Below are 20,848 nucleotides of genomic sequence, written 5' to 3'. Positions count from 1 at the left end.
GCCGAAGCCACGCGGCACGCGATGAGGGCCCTCCGCCGCCGCCGTCCGCCGCGCGGGCTTTTTCCGTCGGCCTCCTCCGTCGGTGACAGAAGGAGCGAGAGAGGAGAGGGGAGTGGGGGTGACGACAGCTAGGTTATCGCTCGAGTCGCCCCCCGGGAGCGATGCGAGCAAGAGAGATTTTCCTAGGTCACATGATTTTGTTTTTAGTCGATTCCGTTTCAAAGTAAAATAACTTAACAAAACCGGTATCATTCCCTCATGAAACTTTATGCCCAAAGGAAATACTAACCCAATATTTATTAGTAAAATAATTACAAAAAGATAATACATGTGATTACTTTTTTTTTGAGGAATGTGATTACTTTTACACGATGCATAGAACGGTCACGTGTTTCTTCTTCTGAAAATCGGGTGGCATACAAAATCCGCACTTATCTCGTTTCATCCACCGCCGCACACGCTAGAAACGAGGTAAAACAGCTGATTTTTTTTAACAGCATTCCAGCAATGGAAATGAGACGAGAAAACAAGCTAGAAATGGAGTTCCAAAATCAAAATAAGGAAAAAAGAAAAACGTTTTGGCACCGGGGGGAAAAACTGGACCCCTCCCTCCCACAGTAGCAGGCAGGAGCTGGCCCCACCACCTACGGCCAACGACACCACCAAGCCCTCACCGAACCCCTCGGCTTTGTGTTCCCATCTCGCCTCGGTCCCTCGGCCAAATCCCCAAATCGCAGCCCCCCCGATCCGCCGCCGTCCCCGATTCGCCGCCGCCGTTGACCCGCGCAAATGACCTCCGGCCCTCCGTCGCCCTCCGGCAAGGCCTACTCCCGCAAATCTCACGGCCCCGGCCCCAAATCCTCCAAGGCCCGCTCCTTCGACGCTCACAATGGCCCGCTGATCCCCACCGTCACCTTCTCGCTCCCCTCCACGCCGGCCACGCGACGAGAGCTGCGCCGCCGCCTCTCCGCGGAGCTCGCGCAGGTGCGCGCCGCCTACAAGCGCATAAGCTCCCTCCCCGCCCCCGCCCCCTCCTCCGCGCTCTCCGCCACTGACCCCTCCACCCCGCTCCCACCGCACCCGTCCGTCTCCAAGCACAAGTCCAAGAAGGCCCCCCCCAACCCGTCCGGCTCCGCGGAGGCGCGGCGCAAGCTCTACGCCCCCGTCTTCAGGAGCTGCGCCGTGGTGCTTGCGAGGCTCATGAAGCACAAGCACGGCTGGGTGTTCAACGTGCCGGTCGACGCCAGCGCGCTCGGCCTGCACGACTACCACACCATCATCACCAAGCCCATGGACCTCGGCACCGTCAAGTCACGGCTGGCCGCCGGGCACTACAAGTCGCCGCGGGAGTTCGCAACCGAAGTCCGTCTCACTTTTCAGAACGCCATGAGGTACAACCCCAAGGGGCAGGATGTGTATTTCATGGCCGAGCAGCTTCTAAATATGTTCGAGGAGAAGTGGCCAGAGATTGAAGCTGAGATAGCACAGCTGTCACCGCAGCCACCTACACCATCATCCGCCCCACCCAAGAAGCAGAAGCAGAGGGAGAGGGAGAGGGAGAGGGAGATGGATAATGCTAGAGCACTAGAGAGGTCTGACTCCACAGCGCATGCTGCAGCATTGGAGGCTCCCCCCAAGCCGCAAGCTGGTACCGCCAGACCCCCAGTTTTGAAGAAGCCAAAGGCAAGGGATCCTAATAAGAGGGAGATGACGTTCTGGGAGAAGCAACGGCTTAGTAACGACCTCCAGGACTTGCCAGCCGAGAAGCTCGATAATGTTGTACAGATCATAAAGAAGAGGAACTCATCACTCAATCAACATGACGATGAGATTGAGGTTGATATAGATAGCTTTGATGTCGAGACATTATGGGAGCTTGATAGATTTGTGACAAACTACAAGAAAAGTATAACTAAGAATAAGCGGAAGGCTGAGCTTTCCGTAGTAAGGCAGGATGAGTCCGACCATGAGCCGGATTTGGAGAAGATTGAGCATGCCAGGCATGACGAGGGAGAGCAGAATCAGATGCGCACAGTACATAATACGGTATGCTTTTTTATATAAAGTATAATAGGTGTTTGTGAATTGCTAAGCAATATGGGTACTTACTAGTGTCCTGCAATTACAGATTCCAGAACCAGAAGCAGTTGATGTAGTTGACGTGGTTGATGTTGAACCACTTATTGTTGAAGCTGAACCACATAAGGAAATTGCAGCAGGCAAGGCTAAACACACACCTTTAGAGCATTTTTGTAACTATTATTGTTGCCTTCCAGATCAGAACAAATGTGTCGGCTATTACTATAAATGTTATGGTTACTTGTTTGTAGCATATTTTTGTGCAGTGTAAGTGTAACACATCAGTTTTCTCACCTATCAGATGACAATGGGAGATATGTGGGTTCATCATCACCTGCTCACTTGGAAGATCAGAAAGGAGACAATGTCGGTAGATCAAGTAGTTCTGGAAGCTCTAGCAGTGAATCAGGGTCTTCCTCCAGTGGTAAACACTCTCGTTTGGCAGAAATTTATAACAAGAACAATAAACTGTGCAAGATTCTATACAAGGCATTCTTAGAAGTATATGCAAGACACATGGTATTTACCTTGAGAAACATGTGCAGATACGGATTCTGATAGTTCATCAGCAGATGGATCTGATGCTGCACAGTCACCCAAATCGTAACATCTATAGGCCAGGTATATTTTATATTTCCTCACGTTTGTTTTCTTATAATTGTGTTTTTGTATTTTGTCTTGAAATGCATGCAAAACACATCCAAGCCACAAAGCACTAACAAGCATAATGAGAAAATCCATGTTTTGGCAAGTTGCTTAGCTTTTGAACCTTTAGTTTTGTATAGGAAACGCTATATTGACTTAGGTTTGTTACTTGACATGCAGAGGATGCTAACTTACTGATAAATAAGCAGACAATTAGATCAAGCCAGTATAACCCCTTGCGTTGTACTAGGCTTAACTATCAGTAATACAATATTGAGTAAACTACACCACAGGTCCTAAAACTATTTGAGGTGTGTCAAGTTAGTCCCAGTACTATGAAAATGCATGCTAAGTGTCAATCGCAGTCCTATCCATGCTACATCAGCTTTGACTTGCACGGGTGGCAGGCTGACTGCTGCCAAGTGCGAGGTGGCGGCACTTCGCAAAAAGTACCCCAAAAGGCCCTCTCTTCTAATTTAGTGCTCCTCCTCTTTGCACAAAACCTACGTGGATGCCACTAGCCATCAGTCTGACCAAACCATCCGTCCCATTCCCCTGATTCCCTGACTCGATCCAGTCGCCGCCATCCCACATCTGCGTCGCCACCGGTCTCGCTCTCCCACGCGATGGTCCCGGACCCCCTCCCCACGCGGCGGCAGCTGCCTTCCCCGAAGGCCGCAGTGCCGGAAGTGCATGCGGAAGGGTGGCAGTGGCAGCACGCAGGCTCCGGCTTCAGTCCTCCTTCCACCCTGACGCAGAAGTCTGGACGGCTCCATCCCCACTTCCTCCCCAGCACTGGTGATCCTTCCTTGACGCGAAGGTAGACGCGTCAAAGTGGTTGCAGCGCGTGCCGCAAGAGTTCATCACGTTCACGACGTTCGGGTCATGTGCATCTTTGAAAGAAGTAAGAAAAACCAGAATGTGTTGGTTTGATGGCTGCAGATAGTTGGATGTACTATTTGAGACCACCTATGCTACAAACAGCAGGCATCATGCATACCAGTCTTGCATTATTGTTGTTAGCTTGTAGGTTAGACGTAAAGTTGATATGCTAGAGCCTAGAGGATGACCTTGCTCTTGGTCATAGGTAAGACATGATGCAGTAACTTACCTTACATGCTCGTGGAGTAGGTAGGATCACAAGTATATTATTGCATTGCCATGCAATGATGCAGATTATTTAGCTGAGAAGGTTCATATATCTTAAATCATCTATGACACGTAATAATTTATGGTATATTAGTGAAAGAAATAATCACCCCTGTTCAATAAAAGAGGCATCTTGATAATTTTTAAAAAGTCGAAGACATATGGTCTTATGGCTTGTTTGGTTTGTGGGCTGAACTCCATGCAACTCCATGATTGGTAAAAATAGGTGCCTAAAGGTAGCCCCAAAATCAAATGATTTTTGCCTAGTCATGCGCTGTTGAAGCTGTGGTGTTCGATTCGAGCTCTGGCCTGAGAAAAACATGTAAAGAGCATAACTACGTGTTGTTGGTGAGGAAGCGTAACTATGCGAAGTGCACGTACATTAGATAGTGAAACCACATGACATGCTCTTTGACGAAAGAAAGAAAGCTGTAGTTTAAATTGATATCTCCTGTGGACGCGCTCCCCATCAGGTAGCTTCTCGACGCATTCGACGTAGCGTTGGAGCATGGATTCCTCCCCCCTGCCCGCCTCTGGACAAAGTCAGCATGAGGGGGCGAGTACAGCAAGAACGCTCACTGCTATCTGCTTCACCAAGGATCACAGTCGTTTTCTTGCAGAGCTGCGACTCAAGGCCCCTCAGTTGCGAACACGGATGCCTGATTTCAACCTGCAGTGGCTCCATTGCATCTGCACCTGTGGTGGGCCAGCGATTTTGATAGGGACTTCTTAACTCTGACGCTCCCTCAATTGCGTTTGCGACGACTCATTTTGGTGGGACTTTGGTGTTGGCATCTGCGACTAGTTCCGAAGGAGGAGAAAAGTTCACCCGTGTGATTAGCAGGAGGAAATGCCGTCAGGAAAGAGGAAGGATGGTGGCATGGTGCATGTCCCCATGTGTCCATTTTTGGTGGCCTGCGCCTGTTGGGGACCAAGCCAGGGTGGTAACCAAACATGCTCCAGGCTCGCTCCTGGCAACGTTCCGGCAAGGCTAGTGTGGCCTAGCTAGGACACAATCCCCAAACACCCATTGAAAAGGTGGATATTTGGTGTGAATCACTTGCCTTGAATAGTGGTGTCATGTGTCAAGTCCATCACATGATTTTAAGTATAAATTGTATTTAGAGAGTTACTCCCTCTGTTCCTTTATATAAAGTGTATTTGTTTTTTGATAAAATTCCACAATGTAAGGTGCATTTCTTATAATTCCTTTCTTAGCCTTCCAGAAAAAAGGAAAGTATCCCTCTCTCCTGATTGCATGTATCTCGCCTTGTAGCAAAGAATGAAAAGTATAATTCATTTCCCATGCGTTTTTTGCTGTAATCTACTGATATGGACTCTTTGCTTTTCCAACTAGAAATGTTTGAAAATGATTTAATTTTTCAACAAAAAATATGGCACTCTTTTTTATACAAGTTGAATTTTAGTACTTCTGCTGTTCTGCAGTGCTTTTTTGGGATGTGTTTGTCCAAGTTGTACATTACAGTAGTCACATATTACGTATACTCAACATATATCAGTCTTTAACTGTTCTGTTAAACTTAGTTAGCAGTTATCTTCTGGGGCTCCAGTTCATTTGTTTGTTAAACTCTAAACTAATATAAAATGTCCTCATTGGAAATTGCAAGATACAGTTTAAATACTTGAGGGATTAATATTGAGCTCATTTAACATTACCAGCTTTGCTGATTATGGATAACGGCTTTCCAAATAGCATAGAGATAGCCATACCTGGCCAAACGGGCCAGGCTAAACAGGCCGGCCCACGAGCCCGCCGACACGGCATGCCATGGGCCGGGCACAGCACGACTTAAACAGGCCCGTGCCAGGCACGCAGCCTGCCTCGGGCCGTGCCTGAAGGTTGGGCACGCGGGCCGGCACGGCATGGCCCGTTTACATTTTTTATTTTTTATTTACATATTTTTTTTATACTTCCTCCGTCCCAAAATAAGTGTCTCAACTTTGTACTAGCTCTAGTACAAAATTGTACTAAGCTTGAGACAGTTATTTTGGGACGGAGGGAGTATATAACATATAAAATAGCCCAATAATCCAAAATCAGCCCAAAAACTACCTAAAAGAGGCCTAAAATCGTGCTTAGCGTGCCCACGGGCCGGCCTGTGCCGTGCCTGGGCCGGGAGGCTGCGCACATGGGCCGGCACGGCACAGCACGGCCCGGCTAATATTCGTGCCTAAGCGGGCCATGCCGTGCCGGCCCGTTTACAGCCGGGCCGGGCCGGCCAGTTTGGCTAGGTATGGAGATAGCTACATGTTTTTCCCCTATTCTCATGAACTTTCTATAAATGGCCATGTTGGTCCAGCCTATTGTTACTACTCCGTCCGTCCTGAATTACTTGTCTTAGATTTGTCTAGATAAGGATGTATCTAGACATGTTTTACTGTTAGATACATCCGTATCTAGACAAATGAAATCTAAGACAGGTAATTTGGGACAGAGGTAATAGTATAGTTGTAGTGGCTGTCACTAGTATCGTCCAAGTGGCAGTTAATTTTGCAGTTTCGGTGGGTACGTTCTGCAGTTCTACTGTGGACCAAGAATATAAATTTACTCGTAAACTTTGACTAAACTGTTATGGATCCAGCTCTAGTATTTGCGGCGATGTTTGTCTCGAGCAGCAACGAAGGAAACATGCTGTGATATTCACATAATTACTGTCACAAGCGGATCAGTGCAATACTGCAATGTAAATTTGATCATTGAATAATGGTATTTAACTACTGCAATAAAAACATTCCTAATTTGCGGGTAAACTTTTGAGAAGTTGCTCAAATTATTGAAAATAGACAGGGATCATTTTCATACCATCTGAATCTTCTTGAGCTAGGGCTTTTACATTTTGTTTCATTCAGCTTGTTTCTATATTGGACTAGATCGAGAGCCTAGATGCATTAGAATAACTATGTATCCAAATTTACCTGCATATGATTTGTTGAAATCATTAAACCTGGCATCACTACAACAATTTTGGTGTATGCCTACTTCATTTGATAAAAAGCATGTGCCATGGAACACTATTTTCAAGCCATATATAAATATATAATATAGATGATTTGCATACTTCTTCAGATTTTTTTGTGAAAATATCATCACATGGTTGTCATAGATTCATCTAACAAATATTCTTGCCAATTGGTGTTACTTCATATATATTTCATATTTCAACCCTTCTGTCGAGATTAATGTCCAAAAAAACATCTGAGCAGAGTATTTTTTTTTTTTGAACATATGTTGTGATGCAAGCACAACAAAGTGCACCCTGTTTGTTATCTAAGATGTATCTAGCCCTAAGTGCAGTCTATAGAATGATAGAAATCCTATGGTCCAAAATGATGAACCTAACATCTCAAGTTTCGTTATGTTTGCAGATCTTAACGTCAGACAGAAAAGACGATAACCTGTAAGTTTACCAAAGATTCTAGCATGATATGGCCGACACGATTCAATGTTGCCGTCTGTAAATTTTGGTCATGTAGGCAAGCCTAACAACCACTGCTGCTGTCCGTGTTGCTGTTTGGTCCTTTTAGCCTCATAGTCGATGCCGGAGATCTCGCATGCATTTCATGCGTCTGTACCATTATTTGCAGTTATGTACCTATTGTAGAGCGCTGCGTTTACTTAGTCATCCGTCGGAAGTTATCTGACAATTCGATAGAAGACACCTGCAAATTGGGCAAGTAAAGACAGCCGGTGAAGACCAGGAACCTGGAGACCTCGCCCTGTTGTAAGATTGTAAAATTGTTATAGTTGGTTAATTTCTTTTGTTTATTTTGGAACTAGCTAGTCTGTAATTTATGTTGTGTCAGAATAGCACGCATAATTCATCTTTCCCATTGCTCTGATTGTTCTAAGATCTCCACGTATCGTGTTTGAGCTGAAACATTCTACCTCAATGATGGAGGCAGTAAAAAGTTAGCACTACTCCGTCACCTCTGCTCACAAAGCAAAGTTCCATGACACAACTCGCTCACCCATGACCTATGCGGTCTGGAAGACTTGGGTTCTTCCTGGGGTCAATTTTTTTTGCCTGCTGGCTATTCAAAATCGGATTTGGACTGTTGATTGCGGTTGGCCAAACTGCGGTCTCTGCCCCCTCTACAGTCAAGAATCAATGAGCCACTTATTCTTTAAATGTAGATTCACCACGAGGCGTTGGGGTATGAAAGACTTGGCTAAGCCTGATGCACTTCGACACTTCTCAATGGACGCATGGGCGTTCAATCAAGGATAGCCACTTAGGGCCTGTTCGGCACACATGTTTGCAAAACAAAGGAACCTACAGAAACCGAGGAGTGAGAAAGGGAAGTTGATGCGGAACATAGGATTGAAAAAATTGGGAAAAGACCTATGAAGTAGTGTTCGGGACAAAGGCAGAATGCAAACACTAAAACGTCCAGAGTACACAAACACAGTCGAATAATTTATTTGACTACACACTTTTGCATCGTCATCTATCCTCCCATATGAATTTTTTATTCATATTCACACCGCAATCAGGGATGACAGCCACAGCCTTGCCTCGGGCTTCCGCCAAAAAATGAGGCTGTGGTAGATTTTTTCAATCCTTCTGAATGGGCGTAGGAAAGGGAGTTTTCCTTTGAAATACTGTTCATGATTCCTACGTTCCGAACGCTAGCAAAGGGAAATATTTCAAAGGAATAGCTTCCCTGTGAAATTCCTGCAGAAATCCCTTGTATCAAACGGGGCCTTATTGTTTAAATGTAGATTCACCACGAGGCTTTGGGGCATGAAAGACTTGCCTAAGCCTGATGCATTTCGACACTTCTCAATGGACGCATGAGCGTTCAATCAAGGATAGCCACTTATTTTTTAAATGTAGATTCATCACGAGGCTTTGGGACATGAAAGACTTGGCTAAGCCTGATGCACTTCGACACTTCTCAATGGACGCATGAGCGTTCAATCAAGGATTGGGGGATCAACATGTCTAACAAGACTTCTCAATGGGCGGATGAGCGTTCAATCAAGGATTGATGAATCAACATGTCTGACAAGACTGCTGGCAACCGAAAAGCGATGACATCCCTCACCATGCTTGTTTGCTGGACGATTTGGTATGAGCGGAATGCTAGTCTTGAGGCACAAGTATTCACTACCTTCCGTTCTCCTCTCCAACATCAAGAATGAGGCTACGCTTTGGGCTACAGCTGGCGCTAAGCAACCGGGAATAATCTTACTGCGAGAGTAATGACTTTGTAATAATTTTATTGCTTTTTATTGTAAAAGCAACTCCTAACTTCTTCTTAATTAATGGATGAGGCAAATCGTTTGCCACCGTTTAAATTTTTTTTTAGAACAGTCGTTTCACTTTTCTAAAGCCTAGACGTCAGTGGACAAGTGATCTGAGTAACCGGTTCTTTACTGTTACGTTACGCCCAGGACGATCTCATGGTTCTGTGTTTTTCTCCCCACATTTCCAATTATTTTTGGGTTTTGCTAAATCTCAGGTGCCTAAATTGTTTTGTGGCATCAGTCGCGCCCTGATCTCATGATTATGAGTTTGACTCCCCACATTTCCAACTGTTTGTAGTACAGTACCTTTTATTGGAGGATCCCAGCTGTTTCTACTTTTTCTTTTTTTAAAGTTGTGCTATGCAAACCAGTTTTTAGTTTGTTTCCGTGCAGAATAGTTCAACTCACAGTCGCACTGGACCTGCAAAATAGGCCTTTGACCTGGCCTTTTCTCGTTCATCCGCCTCACCATTATCCATCCTAGCCGTAAACCTCCCACACCACACCTCCAAAGCTCGAAACCGCTCCGCCGGCCAAATGGTCCCGCTTCGGCGCCTTCCGACGCTGCCGCTAGCGCATGGCTCCACGCGCCGCCGCCTCCTCCCCGCCGGGGCCTCCGCCGCCTCGCCGCTCCCATGGCCGGGCCTTCACGCCTGGCGCCGGGCCCCTCCCAGCGACCTCCGCTCGTGGGGCCCCAGCGGCCCCTGTGCCCCGAACGCGGACAAGACGGACGCACCAGAAGCCAGCCACGGCTCGTCCTTGGCCGAGATGGGCGCCCTCGTGCTGTCCACCGCCGACCCCCTCGCCAAGGCGCACCTCACCCACGCCGCCTTCTCCCGGTGGGCTTCAGGCGGGCTCCCCGTGGGCCTCGCCCGGGCCCCCGAGCACCCCGCCAGGCCGGAAAAGCCCCTCGCGGTAAATGCTCCATCCGCCTTGTTGCTCTCTTCGTGGAGGCATTTCATCGAGCAGGTTGGGTGTGTGGTGCTCTTGCTGCTGCAGGTGACTCAGAAGGAGGTCCCCACGCACAAGGCTATGGGGGTGCCGCTTAACGCGTACATGCTCCACAACCTCGCGCACGTAGAGCTCAATGCGATCGACCTCGCTTGGGATACTGTCGTGCGGTTCTCGCCTCTCCGGGACACCCTCGGGGATGGCTTCTTTTCGGACTTTGCGCGTGTGGCTGACGATGAGAGCCGGCATTTTCGGTGGTATTCACAGCGGCTTGCCGAGCTTGGGTTCAGGTGTGTAGCAGAGAGAATGCGGCAGTGTGACTATTGAATTGCTGCGAAATCTCTGTCCACTGATAGTTCTGCCTGTGTCTTGTCATACATTGGCGGTGATAGTTTTCTTTACGAGCTATGTCAGATCGTTGTCAATCTATAACAGTTTCTGTGGACAGATATGGTGATATGCCTGTCCACAATCTTTTGTGGAGGGAGTGCGCAAAATCCTCAAGTGATGTTTCTGCACGGATGGCAGTTATACCTCTAGTACAGGTGTCAGATCATCTCCCTTCTCTGTTATACTGTCAAAAATACATTGTCATGACCTGCTCAATTTGAACACGAGTCTCCCAATCCTTTTAGATTACAGTATTTGGTGAATAATTTTGATTTACTACGCTTGACTGATATGTTGATGGTTAGAATCTTAATAGGAAGCTAGAGGCCTTGATGCTGGACCAAGACTAGTCCAGAAGTTAATTGGCTTTGCGGACCATAGATCTGCAGACATTGTGGCAAAAGTAGCAGAGGAAGAGCTTGCACATGTTTCTGTAGGTTTATATTGGTTTTTGAAAGTATGCGAAATGATGGGCCGTGTCCCTGGTGCTACTTTTAGAGGTTAGGTTGGTTCTTTATGATTCACTAAATGCAATTTCATGAAATTATGTCCATTCATGGATTGTTCTCTTTAACATTCCAGACCTGATAAAGGAGCATGATGTTGTAATGAGGGGTCCATTTAACTATCAGTCTCGTGATGAAGCTGGTATACCTCGAGAATGGTAAGCTTTGGCTAAACTGTGACTATGAATCTAGAAGTAGTTCACGTATATATATGAATAAATTGTTGCTATCGTTATTCAGGTATGACGAGACACTTAAACCTGAAGTTGCAAGCAACCTCTCAGAGGTGAGGGACTATTTATTGTTTATCCAGTGTGTTTTGATGTATCTAACTTGTGGTATGTACCTCACAGGTGCATGATAGGCTAGCATGTGTTGTTGAGATGGAGAAAGAGAATGCTAGTTTGAAGGGCTAAGTCTCACCTGATGAATACACGAGAGACTTGGTACGTACTACACAGATATTCTAGCACACTGATACTTTTTCCTTGGTTTATTTTGATGCCAAGCACCACCAAACTGCTTACATCCCTGACTAACCTTGGTTAGGTTGGTCACCTTGTCCTTTGTCTATATTCTACTTATTGGACCTTTTCAATTTGATATACACGATCACATCTATTATGTCGTATTCTCATTATGGGAAGGATAAGAAGTTTTTTTTTGTTATGCTAGTATGCATCAGCTGATTCAGCTATGTGTGCACTTCGAATGATTGTAGGAAAAAACACCCACTAAGGCCCTGTTTGATAACGAAGAATTTTCGTAGTATTTTTAGAATACTGCAGTTTTGGAGATTATCATAGTTTTATTTACAATGAGGTGTTTGGTTGCCTCTAAGAATTGTGATTTTAAAACTGCAGTATTAGAAAAACTGTGGTTTTCTCTGCATAAAAAAAAGAACCCCAGACCTCTTTTTAAAAAACAGAGAAGGCAAAAAGAAGGACTGCTAGCAACGGCTAGCTAGCTAGCTACGAATGCATGCACTATCAACGGCTAGCTGGTAAATTTTACAGTAATATGTGGCGTAATCAAACGGTTTCTCTATATTGTGAATACTGCAAAAAAATGTTGTTATATTAAAACCATGGTATTTTCTATCTACACTTAAAATTACTGTAGTTTTTAATACTTTAGTTTTTTTACTACTTTGTTATCAAACAGGGCCTAAGTGTTCAAGTTGTTGACAGTGGGGTCCTGCCTGCCAGTTGGCTTCACAAACAAGGGATCAGGGACGCGCAAAGTTTGCTTAGACCATCCTTAGCCTCAAAGTTTTTGATGGACTACAATCCATAATTAGGAATGCAAGTTGGGCAGGGCATACCCTGACCCATGCTAGTTATTTTGCTTCACAACTAACACAACGACTACGGAAAGCAATTAGCAGGACGTGAACCACCAATTGAATGAAATGGATGGATATTTTGATTGACCATTTGCATGCCTTTCCCGGAATAATGATCCTGAAAAATTTATAGCCTAATATATATGTATTGCACAAGAATGACATGTACATTCTCTTTTAGGCATGTGTATTGCACAAGACGCAACATGCAAACCTCATGTAGTGTTTTTTTTACTTATTTAGTATTGAGGCTTCACTAAAGATTCATTTGTTGGCTTCATTCTCAAATGGGATGTGTGTCTGGTGCCCTTTGTTCGGTTAACTAAAGTAGGAAAGCATTTGCGGTAGGAGACTCTTCTATTGTTTTTGGGGTAAAAATAGAAAGCATTAGCTCAATACCATTGCAGAGGTATAAATTGGTGAATACCATCTAATTTAAGGATGCTGTGTGGGGCCTGAGGCCACATGTTAGTGACAACCTTGGATGCTATTCTCTTTGTGATCTTTGTAATGATACCGAGCAATATTGCCCTCAAAAGTAAGCTTCTGGCATCAGGATGAACACAAATCCAGTTTGTTGTTTCCTTGTCACGTACACATCTGTTTCTCCATTCAATGGGCTGATGACATGACAGACGACACGCAATGTAACAAATTACGTAGACCTGTGCTGCTAAACACCAATTTCTGTCTTCAGCTCAAAAGATGATGATTCAGTTGTGTATTTACTTTGGTGAATGCTTAGGGTACCTGGAATTGTGTTTGCCAAGTTGCTGCCCCAAGGCAACAGATGTGGAAACGCCTCAAATTTGTGCGGTCCGTGCTCTGTACAGTACATAAAGACTCTTATCAGTTGGAGGCATAATTTGCTGCTGGGAGGCGAGGTGTTGTTGGCCTGAGCTGCAAGAGCTGAAGAACAATGGACAACATGGTAACCAGTTCATGTCATTTTCAGTTCAGTGGAAAGCCAAACGTCTCACATTCTGTGATGTATCAGCGGATGTGTGTTACAGTTGACCACGATGCTATTAAATCAATATATATGATATTGTTGATCCGATCCGATCCCTTGTCACCCTGAAAGTTCAAGCTTTACAGTTCTGAAATTCTGTCTCACTGAGCTTTCCTCCTCCATTTTGTAGTTATTCCGATTTTGTCAGCGAGCATTTGAACCTGTTGAGATGGGATGATCTGGCCAGCGGTGTGTACCGGCTGTAGAATCCAAATGGCGCGTGGGAGCCGGTGGCGCGACCGCAACCGCCACGGGCGATCGTTCGCCGCCCGCTTCCAACCCCACGCCGCCGTGTCATACCATGATTAGTCCAAGCCTCCAGAGTGAACCCACCCGGTGTCGCGCCGGCACGCGTCCCCGGTCGCCGGCGTCGTCACGCATCCCCCCAAAGCGGAACCGCCTCACCGGTCAAACGCCGACGTCGCACCAACACATCTGGTCACCGCACCGGGCCGTTGCAGCTGCCCACGGGTCCGGTCCTTCCGAGCAGCTTCTCTCGCCATCTCGACCGTCCGTTTGCCCTACGGACGGCCCGGGATCGCCCCTGCCGGATTTCCTCGCGGCCGCCTGCCTGCCCGCCCGCCCACTGCGGCGCATTATTGCCAGCCTTGCCGCACGCGGATGGACAAATCAAACTCGCCGCGCCGGAAAGCGACCGCAGAGCCGTCCCGTCTCCTCTCCTCCCTGGTGCTATATAGCTACTCCTGCTGTGTTTCCCACGCCTAACCACCCCGACGCGTGACAGCCGCCGGCGCCGATCTGACCAGCCTCCCTTCGCGTGCCTCGCACCAGTCGCACGCACCCCGGGAAGGGGAGGAGGATCGGAGGAAGATGTGCTGCTGTTGCGGCGGCGGCGACCGCGACCACGACCACGGCTGCCGGCCGCTCGGGTTCCTGCTCGGCCTGCCCTTCGCGCTCCTCGCCGTCCTCGTCTCCATCGTCGGCGCCATCATCTGGATCATCGGGTACGTTTCCTCCTCCTCCTCCTTCTCCTTCTGCGATTCGCCGCCACCAACCTGGCTGTTGGTCTGATGTCTGATGCGATCCGCTGGTGCTGTACTGTGACACAGGCTGCCCATCTCGTGCATCTGCCCCTGCTGCCTGTGCGTGACGCTGCTGCTGGAGGCGGCGGTGGAGCTCGTCAAGGCGCCGCTCCACGTCATGACGTGGTTCACCTCCAAGATACCCTGCTGATCCCTCGTCAAGGCGCCGCTCCCCGTCATGAGGGATCGCTCGCCCCGTCTCTCGCTCATGTCTTAGCCGGCGTTGCACATGTCCCGCGGATTCTTGTTTTTATTTTCTCTCTCGGAACATATGTTCGGGGATTGATCGGCGTATATTCCTACCTGGCTGATGATTCCTGCTCGTTCTCCCTTTGGCTCGATCGTCTGTGATCCGTTCCGGGATGTTTGAGGATTGTGACTTTACTTTTCGTGACTGTTAGCGGCTGCCGGGGCTCTGTTTCCGTCGGTTTCTTCGCATGGTACAGTATTTGTGTGCGATTGATGTGGTGGATGCGATGCCTACTGTCTGCTCTTGTGGATGTTGATCACTGGGATTCTGACTTAACTGGGCGTTTTGCGTGCCAGTTGCTCAAAGTTTCCACTGTACTTCCTTGAAAAAAAAACAGGTGGTTACACTGAGGAGGTGTTTGGTTACCGAGATTGTAAATGTAATTTGATTACAGCGGGACCAGTTGCCGTCAAATCGTGTTTGTTTCACCGCGGCTGTAATCAGGTCCCATCATTATACAAAATTGATTACGTTCCAAATGGGCTGTATCGGTCTGTTACCTGCTTCCCGCAGCCGCACAAAGCCGCTCAAAGGGTGCGAGAGAAAAAGAACATCGACAACCACAATTCGCCAGCAGTCGGCATGCTTCGCCGGCGTCCGCTGCTGCGCAAGATCCAAAGAGTCTGTCGCCGGCGTCCATTGTTCGCCAGCCGTCAGCAGCTAGCGGCACGCATGCTTTGGATCAGACGGCGTCCGTCGGAGCGCGAGATCCTGCTGGCTGCACCGCGCCGGAGCGCATGTTGAACTGAGCAGGCAGCAAGGCCGCAGCAGCTGGTGGCGCGGGAGGACCAAGCGGCTGAAAGGGAGGAGGATAGCAGGCGAGCGAGGGCGGCAGTCTTCGGTCGGGGAGACTGACGCGTTGGTGAAGAAGAGAAGGAGCGATGTTACGCGCTGGTGCAAACCAAACAAATTGAGAAATAATTCGTTACACCCTCTAAAACGCTGCGATCTGATTACGTTACCATTTATATTAGTCCCTCCGTTCCAAAATATAAGACCTTTTAGGGATTTCACTAGGAGACTACATACAAAGCAAAATGAGTGAATCTATATTCTAAAATATGTCTATGTACATCCGTACGTAGTTTATAGTACAATCTCTAAAAGGTATTATATTTAGGAACGGAGGGAGTACCATTTTTGTTGCCAAACACCTCTTGAGGGGTTACACTGAGGTGATTGGCAATTCTCCGTACGTGGTCTACGAGATTTTTTTTCAGTTTAGCTGCACGTCAGTCCCCTGAGAATGGAATTTGAGTCGGCCGATTTTGTGGAGAAGGAAGCAGCTCCACAGGTTTGATCTTGTCTACTACTCCCTCAGTCTTAAAATAAATGTTACAAATTTAATATAATATTAATACAAATTTAATATTAAAGCAACGATATTTATTTAGATCGAAGAGAGTATCTTGGAACAACTCCAGCGGATCCTTTGAAAAAATATAAAAAAGTTTTACTTCTCTAGTCGACACCTAGCCGAAATCGTACTCCTTCGTCTATCAGACTCCTAAATTTACTTGTCTTGAAAAAGGACGGAGTAAAAGTTGTGACCTCACCCTACGACCATGCCACATTATTACTAAAGAAAAGCTTAATACTGACACAGGATAAATTACTCCTAGCGCACGTCATCTAATTACTTAGTACCAGCGACCCGCGCAACTACTTTTTTTTAAAGAAAAGAAGGTTCAACCTCGGATCTCTGCATCAATCGATGCATACAATCATTTTTATTAATTATTTCATAAATGTCTGACAAGATCATACATCAAGCCATCCGAAGTCATCATTTACACCTACAAACACGATAATGTTGAGTGCTCTCACTCTTCATATCAAAAACCGTTGTCATCACCGATCCATCCCTATAACGTATCAGAACAACAAACGGCGCAACAAACCTAAATCGTATACCACTTGCACACGTTTTAGAAGCCGGCATCATCATCGAACCATTGTCCTCATCTTCAGGAGAGAGATCCGTATCACCCTTGTCAGTCCGTCCATTCGTCGACGCCACCACGACGCCCAACGGCGCCACCGTCCTGCGCTCGTCCATCCTGACATGAAGGCTTCGAAAGATCTGTCGTACGTAGCACCCGTCGAGTAGGCATGACACAGCGTAGCACCTGTCGGCCAGGCATGACTTGACATCTCCATCGAAGCTTCGATCAAGATGAAGCCGCTCCACCGCCTTCATCTGTCATCCAGCGCTGCTCCAGAAACGATGCTCTCAAGAGAGGCACGACACCGTAGTGTCGCCATCGTTCGATCTGACGATCAGATCTTAGGGTTTTCTCCTGAGCATCACGAGTGGGTCAACAATAGTTACACGACGATGCCTTCATCAAGGTAACGACGCAGAACGCCGCCATCGTGTGCCATCGTCTCGGTTTTCACCGGCAACTATGTCCTCCCGACTCACAGCCGGGATTGGATGACGGATCGCGAGATCCAACCATCCAGCCTCAGGCCGACCACCTCCGACAGTTACGTACCCAACACCACTATTAACTTTGTCTATTTTTTTACATACTAATGTTTTGTTTATAAAATAATTATATAGATTTTATACACTATCAATGATATAACAACTCATCATCATCATAATTATACAACAATTCAGCATCATTAAAGTGGTATAACAACTCGTCATCATCAAAATGATATAACAACCCATCATCATCATAACGATAAGCACTATTAGCTAATTTTCATCATCCTAAATAAATAACTTCCGAGCACATGACAAGTACTATAACCCACTCATCTCTCTTAGTTAAAATACAATGAAACAGAAAAATCCCTTCATCTCCATGATGAAGCACATAGATTCAACGACCCTCAGTTTGTGGCCTGCGCGGGTGCGCTCATTCACTATTTGCCTCCATCCTTCAACTTTGAGGCATTCATATGGTTTGCGTTTAGTCGAGTATGTATATTTGAAACATATTTCTGAGAGCAAACACTTGTCATCTCACCCGCGACATTCATTAGCGGAGGCACAACAACATTTGAGCGCTTCTATTGAAGAACATAATAATAACATAGTTACCTATATAACTTATTTAAGAAGAATGTATGAAAAGATGGATTAGTGGCACAACAGTAAAAAATGTTACCATGATATTTCTACAAATGTTAGCATCACTCAACTTGTGGACTAGTGGCACGTATCCTGTAATACTTCGATCAACTCCATAGAAGCTCTTTAAATACATGGCATCCTTAACAAAGGAGACAAGAGAGTTCTTCTCCTCCCAAGTTGGCTCTGAGCCAGCAGTGTAATAGGTCTCGTTTACCATTTCCCGTGTATTTCCTGAAGATAGAAAATAAGTTGTCATTTATAAATAAACAAGTTAAGAAGGAGTGAATAACAAATATTTTTAAATATGGAATATAAATCATTTAAGAAATTTGTTTAACAAGCTCACACGAAGAAAGAATTGAAATAATCCCTAGACCCATCCAAATGACTTTATCATGTTGAAGACCGGTGACTGAATCATATTGAGAAATGCCAATATCGAAGATTATTCTCATACCGTGCGCAAATCCGTAAGCCTTGCATAATGCTTCTCAATTTGCACAACCAAAATGTGTGTGACTAACTTCATTATAGAGTTTAGCCTAAAAAATGAAACCATGTTTCATCTTAAGGTAAGTTTTCTTCATATCTACCTTTTCCACTTCCTCAAAAGAAAGTTTCTTCAGGACATACCGTCTTGCATAGCATGGGATGCACTAGTCGAATTATAGAAAAATAAATTACATGTTAAAGAAAAAATCTTAAGCCATGCTTAATTAAGAAGAAACACATGCCGCCGAAGTTATATACCGTAAAATATTCGAAGGCCTCCTTAAGCGCGAGGGAGAAGCACCTATCATTTTCCAAGTGAGGATTGTCGCACTTACCCCTGTCGTTAGAATAGTCATCACACTCGGAGATCCTATCATCGTCATCCATTTGCGGTGTTCACAATCGTAATCCATTTGCGATGTTCACAACTGAAAGATAAAAATGAACGACAAATACTAGGAACTTAACACACATATCACTATTCAGCTTAGGTTGACTTTCGGTCTGTCGATTCTCCCTTGAACAACTCTCATCTTTGATGATGTATATGGGTACTCCCTCACTGATATTTTGATCGTCGGTGATGGTCGCTCCTCCCTTCTTCCTTGAGTGTACTACCAAAAGGTTTGCGGGTCGACACGGTGGCGCCCGAGCAGACCCCGCATTGACGACCCGAATAACAACATCTTCCGCGAATATGCTTTTATATGGGTCCGTTTTGCGGGGTCTGCCTCTGTCCGCACCCACGCGAGCCTGCAAAACCCGTTTTTCGCGAACTGTAAATGGCTTTTGCGGGTCGACATTATACGGGGTCTGCTAGAGATGCTCGAAGCTCAGTAACTGCAGCATGGGGCAGTGGGGCTGCACTGGTGAAACCGAGTTCACCTAGCAGTAACACGGGGTGCCCAAGGCCGCACTGTTGCTATCTACTCCCTCTGTTCCTAAATATAAGTCTTTTTAGAGGTTTTACTAGGGGACTACATACGGATGTATATAAACATACTTTAGAGTGTAGATTCACTAATTTTGCTGTGTATGTAGTCTCTTAGTGAAATCTCTTAAAATATTTATATTTAGGAACGGAGGGAGTAGTTTGTTGCAACGCAGGGTTTACACAACACACCGCTGTCATGGATTGCACCGAGGATGATTATGGCGCGCTTCTCGTAGTGGCAACAATAGTGGTCCTGGAGCTGCTCTTGTCGGTGGTGAGTGAGAAGGTACTCGCTGGCATGGTCATCGTCGTTGCCACTTGCCGCGGAGGCGCATAGTAAGTGTTCGATAAAATGCATAAGCCAAATAAAATTTTACTCCACTAAGTTTAGAAGTTTGGCTAGGTCCTGCCAAAATTAGTGGAGTAAAATACTTCACTAAGCTTTACTCGGTCATATACTCCTCTATTTTTGTAGGGTATCGGCTAGAGTTGCTCTTAAGTTGCAGGGGTGAAGGGAAATACACAGTCTCTTTGTCTATCTTAGGGTGAAGTGGATGCATCAAGGGTAGCAAGAGCTTCCTTGTCTATCTTTGTAGTGCAGGTTTGCCGAAACATTTGAAGAGGTTTGCCCATTTAGAGTGATGGCCGGAGAGCGGCCAACACGACTGTAGGGAGAGGTTGAGGGGAGGGCGTGGCGGCAAGGCTGGCGCAAGAGCGTTGTCGTCCTTGGGCAGCGGTAGTAGGTGCCTCGGCTAGTGGTATTATATGGCAGAAAGAAGAAGATTGAACATGATCTATTTTTAGGAGGAAGACGGCTTGAGGAAGAAGGCGCAAGTGATAACTCACAAGTGTACGGGATCACAACAATCTTGACAGGTAGTATTACACCCTAATTTATTGATTCAACACAACAAGAACCAAAGAATATTTATTGGTCTTAGCAGTTGAGTTATCAATTCAACCACACCTGGGATATCTCTCTGCAAAAAAAGTTTTAGTAGCACATCAAAATAGTAGCAGTAACAGTAATGGTAGAAGCGACAATTTTATAGTGATTGTAACAACAGTAGTAGTGATAATAACTTAGCAAGATTCAATATATGAAAATCATAGGCATTTGGATCGGAGATGGATAAGTATGTTGAATAACATACATCATGTAACAATTACATAATAGAGAGACACATAACTAGTTCCAATTCATCAATGTAATGTAGGCATGTATTCCGTATATAGTCATACATGCTTATAAGAAGAACTTGCATGAAATCTTTTGTCCTACCCTCCCGTGATAATGGGACCCATAAGAAAACTAAGGGATATTAAGGCCTCCTTTTAATAGAGAACCGGAACAAAGCATTAACACATAGTGAATACATGAACTCCTCAAACTACGGTAATCACCGGAAAGAATCCCAATTATTGCCACCTTGGGGTATGCGTATAATGACACGTAATAGGTGCATATAACTTGCAAGATATGATCCAAAATACTCTCATATTCATGGAAACAAAAAAGGTTCAGATATGAAATAATGGCTCTCGGGGCCCTAGTGACAAGCATTAAGCGTAGCAAATTCATAGCAACATCAATCTCAGAACACAGTGGATACTAGGGATCAAGCACTATCAAAATAGCTCGATTACGTGACAAATATCATCCAATCCCATCACTGTCCAGCAAGCCTACAA

At 45.8% G+C, this 20,848-nt stretch overlaps 3 protein-coding genes across 6 annotated transcripts; all 3 read left to right on the top strand.

Moving 5' to 3' along the window:
• The first annotated feature begins 674 nt into the window (after window positions 1-674).
• LOC123443142 (transcription factor GTE5, chloroplastic-like) lies at window positions 675-7,736 on the top strand. Of its 2 annotated transcripts, none has more exons than XM_045119420.1 (5): window positions 675-2,046; window positions 2,129-2,219; window positions 2,381-2,503; window positions 2,625-2,700; window positions 4,347-5,204. In XM_045119420.1, the coding sequence occupies exons 1-4, from the start codon at window positions 790-792 to the stop codon at window positions 2,684-2,686; spliced, it is 1,533 nt and encodes a 510-aa protein (XP_044975355.1). In that variant the 5' UTR covers window positions 675-789; the 3' UTR covers window positions 2,687-2,700; window positions 4,347-5,204. The 2 variants fall into 2 exon arrangements, with proteins under 2 accessions (XP_044975355.1, XP_044975354.1); XM_045119419.1 differs by lacking the exon at window positions 4,347-5,204 and adding an exon at window positions 7,261-7,736 and having other exon boundaries at window positions 678-2,046.
• A 1,798-nt stretch (window positions 7,737-9,534) lies between these two features.
• Window positions 9,535-13,399, top strand: LOC123443143 (uncharacterized protein HI_0077). 3 transcript variants are annotated; one of them, XM_045119424.1, is made up of 8 exons: window positions 9,535-10,060; window positions 10,145-10,386; window positions 10,545-10,641; window positions 10,803-10,986; window positions 11,069-11,150; window positions 11,233-11,278; window positions 11,346-11,438; window positions 12,183-12,496. In XM_045119424.1, exons 1-7 carry the CDS (start codon window positions 9,683-9,685, stop codon window positions 11,406-11,408), a joined length of 1,092 nt encoding a protein of 363 aa, XP_044975359.1. In that variant the 5' UTR covers window positions 9,535-9,682; the 3' UTR covers window positions 11,409-11,438; window positions 12,183-12,496. The 3 variants fall into 3 exon arrangements, with proteins under 3 accessions (XP_044975359.1, XP_044975358.1, XP_044975357.1); XM_045119423.1 differs by having other exon boundaries at window positions 9,536-10,060; window positions 12,157-12,496; XM_045119422.1 differs by lacking the exon at window positions 12,183-12,496 and adding an exon at window positions 13,083-13,399 and having other exon boundaries at window positions 9,538-10,060.
• Window positions 13,400-13,981: 582 nt separating this feature from the next.
• Window positions 13,982-15,056, top strand: LOC123443144 (signaling peptide TAXIMIN 1). Its single transcript, XM_045119425.1, has 2 exons — window positions 13,982-14,314; window positions 14,420-15,056. Exons 1-2 carry the CDS (start codon window positions 14,181-14,183, stop codon window positions 14,541-14,543), a joined length of 258 nt encoding a protein of 85 aa, XP_044975360.1. The 5' UTR covers window positions 13,982-14,180; the 3' UTR covers window positions 14,544-15,056.
• Window positions 15,057-20,848: the final 5,792 nt, after the last annotated feature.

This window comes from Hordeum vulgare, chromosome 3H, assembly GCF_904849725.1.
Source record: "Hordeum vulgare subsp. vulgare chromosome 3H, MorexV3_pseudomolecules_assembly, whole genome shotgun sequence".
Taxonomy (NCBI): Eukaryota; Viridiplantae; Streptophyta; class Magnoliopsida; order Poales; family Poaceae; genus Hordeum; species Hordeum vulgare.
This window is presented reverse-complemented; position numbering and strand designations above follow the sequence as displayed.